Consider the following 12,482-nt stretch of genomic DNA (forward strand, 5'->3'; position numbering starts at 1 on the left):
TGCATCCTCCATTATCCTACGTACCTCACCCAGCTTTGGTCTGTCTCTAGTGTTCCATTAAGTGGGATATTTTTACTGTAAAAGCCATTTCTCAGATTCCATGGGGGACACTGGATGCCCTCCCAGTGCTCTCTCTCTGCGTTTTCTGTCTCGGTTCCATTTGGACAATTTTTTCTTGTTCGGTCTCTTCTGTCCTCCGTATCTGGAACGATCAGTTATTTTTACCAAAGCTTAACGCAGACAGCGGGGGTTTACAAAGGTAAGAGCCAGCTTCAAAACATTTTTGGTGGTATTCAATTGTTATATCGTTCCCAATCTCCCATCTAAAGTGACAGAATATTAAATTGATATCATTTTTTTTTTTGCGCATTATTGGCAGGTTTAGCAATGCATTTGCGCATTATAACTCACCAACCCCGGTGATAGCGAGCAGAAATGCTTGTGAAAAACAATTGAATACCGCCCTTTGAGTTTGAATTGTCATTCTTCCCATTGCACCACTTATTTACCAGTGTTCCAGTGTCCCCATGGAATCTGAGAAATTGATTTTATCATAAGTACAAAAGTCCCTCTTTCTTTGCTTTATTATGGTAATTGCCACATTGAGGGTGAAATGTAATAGGATGAGAGATTCAGAAAGTGAGAGATTCGGCAAGAAATCTCCAGTTTTTTTAAAAGCATAAAAAATCATTTACACTGCAAAACCAGTTGGATTTTGCAGTGTAAATTATTGCCGCTTTTAAAAAAACTGGAGATTTCGTACCAAATCTCTCAAAATCGCCCTTTAACATGTTAATTTAATGGAAATTAGAGACCAAAACTACCTCCACTACACCCCCATGTCACCTTAATATGGACAATAGAATTCACCCTTTTAGTGTTTATCAGACTACTATCAGGCCGTGACTATATAGCTTATATGCTTGTATGATTAATCCATGACAATTTTCTGAAACCTCTTAAACATACAGAAAATGTATGAATATTATAAATTTAAATTTGTTCATCTAGTCATTTGGGGAGATGGATTACAGTGTTAGCTCTTCTATAAACATTGCAGCAAATATGAGCCTCTCAAAGGAACACCGCAGTGATGTTTATTGGCACTTAACAAACATTTTTACACGCAACACTGTGGCATGGAGCATTCCATCCCCTCTAACTTTATCTGGCCGAAGCGTACTTGATTTCTCACTTAATCAGTTTATCTCAATGGGCCATACTCCTAGGTACACTATAGTGTGCACACCCCACCACCCTTGTTGTTTCCTGGCCCACTGAGACAAGCCCCTCCCACCCATGGCATCTCTAAAGGGAATGCAAAACTAGTGATCTGTAGATTAAAATGCAGTATCTTTTATGTCTCTGTTTTGTGATATATTTGGTAGGATATTCATTAATTACAGCAGAAATAAGGGTACTTATGTAGTAACTGGGCTGCCGATTTTAAAATCGGGTCCATTGCATCGCACCCGACGCGATACGATGGACCCGATTTTTCCATAGGATTCAATGTTAAAATGGACTGAGTCCATTTTAACATGGAATTCAATGGGAAAGGGGTCCTTTTCATACCCCTACTATCCAAGTTGGCATGGAGTTGGATATAAACCTGTGGCGAGCGTAGCGAGCCACCGAGCCCGAAGCGTGGCGAGCGCAGAATACCGTCCCCTCGCGGGGCTCGCTTCGCTCGCCACGCTTCGGGCTCGGTGGCTCGCTACGCTCGCCACAGGTTTCTATCCAACTCCATGCCCACTTGGATAGTAGGGGTATGAAAAGGACCCCTTTTTCCCATTGAATTCCATGTTAAAATGGACTCAGTCCATTTTAACATTGAATCCTATGGAAAAATCGGGTCATCGCATCACATGCGATATGGTCGTATGCGATGCGATATCGCATCGCATCTGATTGTATGCCTTAACTTAAGGCATACAATCAAAAAATCGGCAGCCCAGATACTACATAAGTACCGAAATAAGTGTAAAAAATTTATTTAAATGTCTCAAGTTTTAACACTTTTTTCCCCTCCTTTTTGTATTTCAGCTGGCAGCCCGGGGTTTAAAGAATGCTAATGTGCCTTTAAGTGTGGCCGGAGCAGCCAATGGCTCCCCCAGTCATGTAGCACATGCAGACATTGGGGGATCCCCAGTCAGAGGACATCCCCATGCCAAACCAAGTGCACCATCCATCTCTATGACCTCAGCACTAAAGAACGTGGGAGCTGTATGTTTGTTTTAATTGCAGGCTTCGTTTTCACTAGATTGTGATATTGAGCGGGTTTTGTTTGGATGGAAATTTTTTTTATGTGCCCATTTTTGTTTATGGGCAATCACAATACGCTACAGCATTGCTCTCACACCATCACCCACTCAAGACTAACCCCTAAATGCAAAGGGACATACATGTAATGCCTGTTGCACAGTTCTTTTGCATTATAAACAGTATATTTAAGTCGGCTTTTTGAGATACTGGTGTTATCTGTTCAGTCATGATACAATTGTTGAGAACAGGAGGTCATAGGTCATGGTGATAAAGCTAGGAATTAATCATTTGTGGTTCTATACTGGTGATTTGTCTGGCACAGTGGTGATACTGGATTGGTCAATGTTTAATCACATGGCAAATGAGTTCCTTGTTAATACTGTGTTTGCCTTTTGGGGCAGGCCCAATCTGTACATTTGTCCACAACAATATTGTAAAGTAAAAAGGTAATTTAAAAGCCTACCCATAGCCACAAACACCAGATATTGTTCTTCATTTTACATGTAAATCCTATTTTAAGATTCACTATTTGTGCAACCAGAAAATAATGGCAACATACCTTTTTTTAATTCGGAGAAAAACAAAGTGGCACCTTGGTGTAAATTATCCTATCTTACCCTACATTTCTCAAATTAATTATATTTGCAATAGACTTTTGGTCTTATTAGAAGGTAGTAGAGATATGCGGGTTCGGTTTTACTTGGTTCTCAAATCCCGGATCATATTGGATATCCAAAACATGTGACATCTGATAGCCAATGCGATTTGAGAACTGAGCAAAATCCACATAAAACCAAACCCGCACATCTACTCAGCGTTTCTCTACCAAAAAAACGATTGACCGATACAACAAAATACTAAGAGCACAGAGCAAAAAATAATAATGGAGCCATGACCATAAGCTTGTGCGGTACTTGTTTCCTAGCACGGCCACAATCTTTGGCATCGTGTACCTTCAAGTTAAGGTACACGTCTGTCGGTACCATTAACATTGGCCCCGACGCGACCTTTGCGATGCCCCCGATTTTGCCATAGGCTTCAATGTTAAAATATTTTTTAACATTGAAATCGGGAGCATCGCGTCGGTCTTGTGCCATTATAATGGCACAAGATGAGATGGACTTGATTAAGTCCATCTCGCATAGTAAAAAATGTGAAATGGGCCAATATGACCCATTTCACAATATATATGGCCCCGTCGTCACCCCACGATAGACGCCAACCCGAAGCGTGGCGAGCGGCGGCGGTGCGCGTCCTCCGACCTTTTCATTCCCCTACTATCCACGTCGGCGTGGAGTTGGGAATATATAGTGTGGCGAGCGCAGCGAGCCACCGAGCCCGAAGCGTGGCGAGCGGACGCGTATACCTGTGAAGTTATACGCGTCCCCGCGCGGGGCTCGCTACGCTCGCCACGCTTCGGGCTTGGTGGCTCGCTGCGCTCGCCACACTATATATTCTCAACTCCACACCGACGTGGAAAGTAGGGGAATGAAAAAGGTCGGAGGACGCGCACCTCCGCCCCTCGCGGGCTCGCTGCGCTCGCCACGCTTCGGGTTGGCGTCTATCGTGTGGTGGGGTTTACGTTGTAAAATTTGGGGGTCTAGGGAATATTTTACATTGAATCCAATGTAAAATCGGGTCCCAGGGACCCTTTTCACATTTGATTCAATTAAAAAAATCGGGTCAGTCGCGTCGGTCGCATCGCATGCGACCAAATCGCATGCGATGCGATCGACGCGATTTTTCCGACACGACCACCCTGATGGAAATCGGGGTGGCCGTGTTAGGAAACAAGTACCGCTTGTGCTTATCCTAACCTCTTCTTTTTTTTTTCTCGTGATAAGGTTGAAGAAGTGGCAGAAATGAGGAACACTGCTGAGGACCCCAAAAAAACAGAAAACGTAATCCAGGTCAGTGTATTTTCTCCTCAAGGGTTACTGTCTTAGTTTAAATCAAATGTCAGTTTTATGTTAATGCTTACATGATGCTACTCCTTTTTTTTGTTTTTGTTTTTTGTTAGTGATTCTGATTTTTATTTAGTTTTGATGGTGCTATTTTGCTGTGCTATGTTTAATGGTACCACTCCTTTTTGTGTCTCTGCTGTCCCCAACATGGGAGCCGTTATAGTTTATAGAGGGAGCTGCACTGCAAAATGTGTAATTGTAACTTGCATCGTACTCCATTCAGTTAGGTCCGAAAAATCTGCGCTGCTTTCCTCCATATTTATTTATTTTTAATAGGGAAAATGGGTATTTTGCCCTATTCATTAGGAGGGCCTATATATTTGCCTAGGTTAAAAATCTGGACATGGTGAAAAACTCCTGGATTGCCAAATTCGCCACTGATTCATGTGTTTTCGCCACTTTGCCATTGACATTGTATTCAGTTTCTATGCTTTTTGGGGCATTATTTTGCCTGTGTCTTTTTGCTGAAAAAAAAGTGAAAAAACATTGGTGAAAAATTTTTCAATAGCGGCAAAAAGGCTCACCACTGAATAGTTAGGGATTGAATTAGTTCAGTTTTTTGGCTATGCAAAACTACTTGAATACCCCATGTTGCTTGTAGTTTTAATGCTTTTTTTTTAGGGTGGAATGGGATTGTTTACCTTCTTAAAAGTCTTATATCTTAAATATTGGTTTTGTGAAGTTGTAATGGATAAATTATACTTTATAGATTGTATGTTTGCTAACAAATACCCAGTTTGTTGTATCACTGTTCCCAATTGTAAAGGGCAATGGAATTTGCTGCGCTATATAAGAAATTGGTAATAAATAAATAGTATTTTTTTATTTTATGTTAACTAAGGTACTTTTGTATAAACTCTGTGCTAATTCAGAAATTTATTTTTATTTTTTTCTGGTTATCGGGGGGGGGGGGGGGAGGATTCTTGTTTGTATACTTGTTTATGAACTCTAAGTGGAACCATATAAATAAATGATGATGATAAAAATAATTTACCAGTGGTTTGCAGATTTTTTTTTTTCTATCTTCACATTGAATCTTTAAATCTGAAAAAGCCCATACACCACCTAAAGGTGCCCATACACACTGCGATTTCAGCATGCGTTTTAAACATTTAAAGTTCAAAGCGTATCGCATTGGCTTAAATCGCACCGTGTACCTGCGGGGATGCAATGCGATGCGCGTCCCCGGGGGTACAATATTGTAAAGCACAAAAAGTATCTGCAGGCAGTACTTTTTGGGCATCATTGCATCGCATCGCATCAGTTTTGGAGTACATGCGATGCGAGGTCCATTATTAACTTTAAAAAAAAAAAAGGCTGAAATCACATCGCATCGCACCCGCAAAGTACAGTACATCGCATCGCATCCACTTAAAGTGCTAAAATCGCATGGCAGCTTGAAGTTCAAAACGCACAGTACACAAAATCGGTGCGTGTATGGGAACCTTTAGTGTAATCTTTATAGCAGTGATTGTCAGCAGTGGAGGAATTGTATAATTGCCAACAGTTGCACAAAATACTTATTGCCACCATACATTAGCACTTGCAAGTCTGATCCATTACAGATTGACCAACATATTAGTCAGTCTGCAATGGCGATTTCAATCGCTTTTAATAGCAATCTTCAATTAGGGAAACCCATACATCAGCAATGTTTTAGGGCAATACTCACAAAATGATCAATTTGCAATTTAATATAAGAAATTGCAGCACGCAGGGATACTAATTCCATATTTGTTTTTTATTTTGTGTTTTAGAATGAAAAGCGTCAGATACTCAGAAGATTAAACCAGAACCTTAAAGCTCAGGTAGAAGTTCTGTCTGGGAATGAGGAACCTGAGGAGAAGGCTGCTGAAGCTGGCAGTGAGGAGCAGGAACAGAGCACAGATGCTGTAGCTGCTGACAGGAAGAAGTGGAAAGCTGAGGAGCCAGCTGTCATTCCCCTGTCACAGCTGACGCTCATAGAGGACATGACCTTATGTGTAGCTGACAGTAAGTCCACATTATTATACTGTACTATTATATCACAGTTGTGGTAAAACTTTCCATGTACATTGACAAATAATAATATCCCGGTTACCCATTCTGTTTGACAATGGGGCATTATTCACAATTTACATTGGCACATAAAATTCTAAAAAATTAAAGGTTCACTGCAAATATTAAAAAAAAAAAAAAAAAAAAATATATATATATATATATATATATATATATATATATTGACAAAGGGGTGTCACATACCCCGAAACGTTGTAAGCTTTTTTTGCTGAAAATATATGTTTTCAAAAAATCCCCAGAGTGCCGCTGTTGTCTCTTCACTATCCTGTACTTCTGTTCCTGAAGGCACCTGGGTTACCTGTACTGCTGGAGGAGTGCCAGATAGATATAGATATAGATATATACACATTGTAGAGGCTCTGCACACACTAAATTAACTGATAATAAATAGGGGAGATTTGGTTCATGAATTGATCAATGCATTTAAGCCTGCAGCCCCCGTCAAGGGACCCCACTGTTCTGCAGGTCCTAGCACTATCGCTCAATATGGCTACAATACACATAGCTATCACATCAATGTTTGAATCCAGGCATGCTGTCTGGTCTGAAGCTCACAGCACACTTTGCTTTTATAGGTGAGCAGCTACCAACACACCTGTCACTAATCATCTAGGGAAATGGTTAACATAAGCTATGCATTATGGGTTAAAACAGGGTGCATGAGAGAATGTGACCACAATAAGACTAATTTAAAAAATGAATCTAATAAACAATATATACACTAAACATCGGCACTCACCTTTCCTAGTTTTGGGGTGCCCTATGGCTTGTGACCACATTGTTTAAACAGACATTGTAGAGGCTCTGCACACACTAAATTAACTGATAATAAATAGGGGAGATTTGGTTCATGAATTGATCAATGCATTTAAGCCTGCAGCCCCCGTCAAGGGACCCCACCTTTCTGCAGGTCCTAGCACTATCGCTCAATATGGCTACAATACACATAGCTATCACATCAATGTTTGAATCCAGGCATGCTGTCTGGTCTGAAGCTCACAGCACACTTTGCTTTTATAGGTGAGCAGCTACCAACACACCTGTCACTAATCATCTAGGGAAATGGTTAACATAAGTTATATATAAAAAAAAAACCCTTGTTTTATACAATACAGTGAAAGGGATTACCGTCTGCCCGTCACGCCCGCCTCTGTCCTCTACTCTGGTTCACTCTGTTTTGTTTGACTCCGCACTCCTCTGTCTGCTGCTCTGTCCTGCTCCACATTGTCTGGCGGTGGATTATTAGGTCAACCGTCATTAGATCGACCACTATTGGTTGACAATGAAAAGGTCGACACAGGAAAAAGGTAGACCTACACTAAATCAACATGGCCACAAGCAAAATGTTGACATGGAAATGGTTGGCACATGAAAAAGTTGACATGATTTTTAATGTTTGGCGCTTGGCACAATTTGCCATTCCCAACTTATAGTACACATGCATCGCAAAGTATGAACATGAAAAACTCATGTAAACCTTTTCATGTGTCGACCATCATGTCAATATATTGCTTGTGTCGAACTTTTGTCATGGTCAAAAGGTGGACATGCACTAGTTTGACAATGTCAACCGTTTAACCTAGTGGACTTAACTACTGTCAACCTAACAACAGGACCACTCTGTCCTCTGCTCTATATTGCCATGCCCCCTCCCTACTGCAGCTGCTTCCTTACAGGTTCCCAGCAGGCCTTCCTCCTATTCCCTGGTTAATCTAGTGTCTGGATCATGTCTGTAGCCCTGGCACCCACTGCTCATACCTCAGGAGAATAATTTATACATGGCAATACTTCCATTTGAAGGAATCTTCTCAGTTACAAATTTACCTTTTTTCAGATCTGACAATTGGGGAGGTAATAAAATTGGATTTGGGAGAACACCAGAGACGTGAATGGGGTAAGAGTCCTGGTGACTCGGTTGTGAGGATCCTCGGGGAAGCAAAACTTCAGCTTCAGACAGAACTACTGCATGTCACTAATGGTAAGACTATTATAATGGACCTTTGTATATGTGTCGTCTTATCTCTCTCCCTCGGGTCTCAGTCTACTGTACAAGTCTCTTACTCCATGTCCCTTTTCCACATACTGTAATCGCATCTGTATTTTCTCATTTTTTTCCCCTGTATCACTTTCTATCTCCAAAAATGACTTTCTTCCCACTGGTACTGATTGCCTCAAGCTTATGTCAAGCTTATGTCTAAAAGTCTATGTGATCTGTGCAGCATGGATAGGAGAATGCAGACGCGTATAATGGGTAACAGGGACAGTGGGGAAGGATGATGGGACACAGTGACTACTGGGCAGGGTGGCGGGACACAGTGACTACAGGGCAGGGTAATGGGACACTGACTACGGGATAGGAAGCAGGGTGATGGGACACAGTGACTTCGGGGCAGGGTAATGGGACACAGTGACTACAGGACAGGGGGCAGGGTGGTGGGACAGTGACTATGGGACAGGGTAATGGGACACAGTGACTATTAAACAGGAGGCAGGGTGATGGGACACAGTGACTACAGGACAGGGGGCAGGGTGATGGGACAAAGGGACTATTGGACAGGGGGCAGGGTAATGGGACACAGTGACTACGGGACAGGGGGCAGGGTGGTGGGGCAAAGGGACTACTGGACAGGGGGCAGGGTGGTGGGGCACAGTGACTACGGGACAGGGTAATGGGACACTAACTATGGGGCAGGGTGATGGGACACAGTGGCTACAGGACGGGGGGGCAGGGTGATGGGACACAGTGACTAGGACAGGGAGCACAGTGATGGGACTACAGGACAGGGGGCAGGATTATAGGACACAGTGACTACGGGACAGGGGGCAGGATTATAGGACACAGTGACATCGGGACAGGGGGCAGGGTGATGGGACACCTACGGGACAGGGGCAGGGTGATGGAGCGCAGTCAGTGGTGTACTGCGCTCCATATGTCTGTTTTGCCCTGCATATATGTAATCTTTATGTACTGACGTGACCCTTTCACTTATAGGTCCAGTTTTTACCAAAATAAATGAAGAAGAGACTGAGAAAGCGCAACCACAGGAGCAGCCAATATGTAATGATTCACCTGGGGCCATAGACTCCACAATCTCACCTGCAGCACAGAATATACATGTAACAGAAGAGTCCTCTTCCTCAGGAAAAGGTTCCATAATCTCTGCACCTGACAAGGGTGATAATGCTCCCTGTGGTGAGCAACCATTCCAGTCTCCATTTAATTGCTAAGTGATAGACCTGTAATGTCCAGGATAGTGAAATAATGTTTTTAAGGTTATTTAGTGTTAGAAATCATCACTGCTTTTACAAGAAGGTATTCCTATTTAGATGTAATGTTTCACACTAGTCTCTGTAGGTAGTCCCTACACTCCTGTAACTATTAATATTGTAACCTTGCTGTAGTAAATGCTTAACTTGTATATGCTCATTTATTTTTCCAAATTATACGTCAGGCCTTAGTTTTTGTTATAGTTAAGCTAAAAAATGCCATCTTTACACACTTTATGGCCTGATGCATGGAGTAAAAGAGTAGTAGCCTCTGGCTTTATTATCTGAGACTTTTTAATTTCAGCACCTTTTCACCGGACCCCTTTTTAACACATGTAACTTAATGTGTAAGCAGGGATTAACCCCTGTTAACACATAGGGGGGGTATTCAATTCTGTGTCCCCCCATAGAATCCATGAAAAGTTGAATTTGAGTTGCAGCACCCAGTAACACCCTAGTTATTGTGGATTTTTTTCCTCATCTATTAAGATAAGTGTTCCCAACTAGCTCAATTTGGGCTAATTTAGCCCCAGGGGATCAAATAACCTGCGGGGTATTTTATTAATGGATAATTTAACAGGTGAGAGAAAAAACCTGGAGTCTAGGCCCATTTTCAGTACCAATTAAATCAGTGGTGCTCAACCTCGGTCTTCAGCACCCCCCAACAGTGCATGTTTTCCAGTCCTCCACACAGAATCACAGGAGAAATAATTAGCTCCACCTCTGATTTTTAAAATGTGTCAGTGAATAATGAGTGCACCTGCCGGGTGACCTGGAAACCGTGAACTGTTGGGGGGACCTGAGGACCAAGGTTGAGAACCACTGCATTCAATTAATTCCTGCTTAAATTTTTTATTTTATAATACATTCTTTTTAAAATATCAAAGTTGTTTCCAATGTTGCATGTGTTACATAATCACCTGTCACAGCTTATCCATCCAGACATTAAACATCTCACCGGGTTTTTGTCATTCGCTAGAGCTGAGGAATTTCTCAGAGCAGCACATGGGCCTTTTGGGTATCTAGCTCCTAAATTACTGTAAGAGTCATATTGCAGTCTGACCAGGGGCAGGCCTAGGCTGTGAGACGTTAATATCACAGATCTGGTCTTCTATCTTGTATCTTTTAAACTCATGTTTAGCCAAACTGCTATTGTTAGCCCTGCGGTTCTCCCATACACAAATGGTAACTCGGAAGTGCGATCAATGTTAAAGATAAGTTTGTATTGTAAAATTGATCTTTAAAGAGGATATTAGCAGATTGCATTTACTGAATAATATTAAAAGTATGTTTAAACATTTTGCTAATTTTTGCACCTTATTTAGTAATGAATTTTTTACATAGGTGATATTAACACCAAGCATGATGAAGAGCCTCCACAGCACAAGGACCCTCAGGATCATGTGACAACTAATGAGTTTCCTATAGACACTTCAATGTCCCCAAATGAACCAAACCTACCTGCACCAGAGGAGTTCCATTCTCCAAAACAGGAAGAGGTTCGCCTTTCCCCTCCTCATCAGGCTGAGGTCCATCCCTGTGGTAAGAGAGCATTTTAGTAGGAACATTTGTTGGTAGGGTTGAATTAATGAGGAGATAAGTACAGCCCAGAACAGATGGAGAAGAGAGGGACAGGCAAGAACGCTAAACTAGGTAATGTGACAAGATGAGCGCACAGAAGAGCTTGCGAATGGAGGGAGAGATGAGCTAGGCATAAAGAGAGGGGTAGGGGCAGACATATAGAGAGGTGGTATGAGGCAGGGAGAGGGAATTGGAGGCTGAAGTAGTATGGAGGGGAGTTAATGGGTTACAGAAAACTTTTAGGAAAATTAGATAAAGATGTCCCTTATAAAGAGAAATCCCTGAGTGGGGGTGAAGGATGTGATGGATAGGAAGAGTTAGGGGCGAGGCGGTCAATAGATCTAGAACTAAACCCCACAGAGCAGATCTCCTAATAAAATAAAAAAACTGGCCCTAGTGCTAATCCTGTGACCAGGCAGGACTTTCTCCTATTGATAGGCCCCTCAAAGCTGTAACTATCATAGGTGTAAGGGGTGCAGCTGCTATGGGGCCCAGCGTTGTACTTGTTGTTGGGCCTTACTGTATAAGTTATATTTGCTATATACATATATCGCCATTAGTTGGTAAATAGAGGCCCTTACAAACTTTTGCTATGGGTTCTACAAATATCTAATTACACCCCTGGGCCTCCTATGATGTATAATAATGATGTAGTCCATGAGAGACATTCCATTAAAAAAAAAAAAGAGTTCTATTGTAGTGCATTGAAAAGTTTAATTATCATGGTTTAATCATTCTTATACTGTACCCAGTCCTATGAGTGTCCACAATGGAAGAGAGCCTGCATATAAATGTGTTCTTAATATTATTTAGTGGTCTCTCATTCTTTGGGTATTAAACAAATTAGTCACGAGAATTAACAAATGATAAGATGTGTCTATGCAAAGTTGTGGCCACAGACTTGCAAATAAAATGTTCTTCCTTTCGTAAATGTGTGCATTTCAAGTTACAGGATGTGTAAACCTATATCTTTCCCTAACCCCTTGATTGCTAACCTTGACACTTCAGATGTTGTTGAACTACACATCCCAGCCTGCTCTGCATCAGATTTAGCATGGCCAAATAGCAAAACTGAAGCAGAGCATGCTGGGATGTGTAGTTCAACAACATCTGAAGTGTCAAGGTTAGCCATCAAGGCCCTAACCCATTGGCTTTTTTTTTTTTTTCCAGAGGAGCCTGAGGACTTGGAGACTGAAATATTGGAAGACACTAAAGGCAGTGGAAGTAATGAGTGTCCTGTTCATGCTACAACTGTTTGGAATGAGCAAACCAAGGAAGACAGGTGCAGTGATTAAACAGCCGGACAATTAGCACGGTCACATAGTTTCTTGTATAAAAGGCAATTTT

At 41.8% G+C, this 12,482-nt stretch overlaps 1 protein-coding gene across 5 annotated transcripts in view; it reads left to right on the forward strand.

Annotated features, from left to right (window-relative positions):
* NEK1 (NIMA related kinase 1) overlaps window positions 1–12,482 on the forward strand; it is a 74,028-nt gene that overhangs the window by 46,665 nt on the left and 14,881 nt on the right. For all 5 annotated transcript variants that reach the window (XM_083170996.1, XM_083171007.1, XM_083170991.1 and 2 more), the window contains 7 exons: window positions 2,047–2,226; window positions 4,110–4,175; window positions 5,987–6,221; window positions 8,122–8,265; window positions 9,280–9,480; window positions 10,899–11,096; window positions 12,306–12,417. In XM_083170996.1, coding sequence (XP_083027122.1) covers window positions 2,047–2,226; window positions 4,110–4,175; window positions 5,987–6,221; window positions 8,122–8,265; window positions 9,280–9,480; window positions 10,899–11,096; window positions 12,306–12,417 — 1,136 coding nt within the window. The remainder of the gene's footprint in view (window positions 1–2,046; window positions 2,227–4,109; window positions 4,176–5,986; window positions 6,222–8,121; window positions 8,266–9,279; window positions 9,481–10,898; window positions 11,097–12,305; window positions 12,418–12,482) is intronic.

The sequence above is a fragment of the Crinia signifera genome, chromosome 1, assembly GCF_055691185.1.
Source record: "Crinia signifera chromosome 1, ASM5569118v1, whole genome shotgun sequence".
Taxonomy (NCBI): Eukaryota; Metazoa; Chordata; class Amphibia; order Anura; family Myobatrachidae; genus Crinia; species Crinia signifera.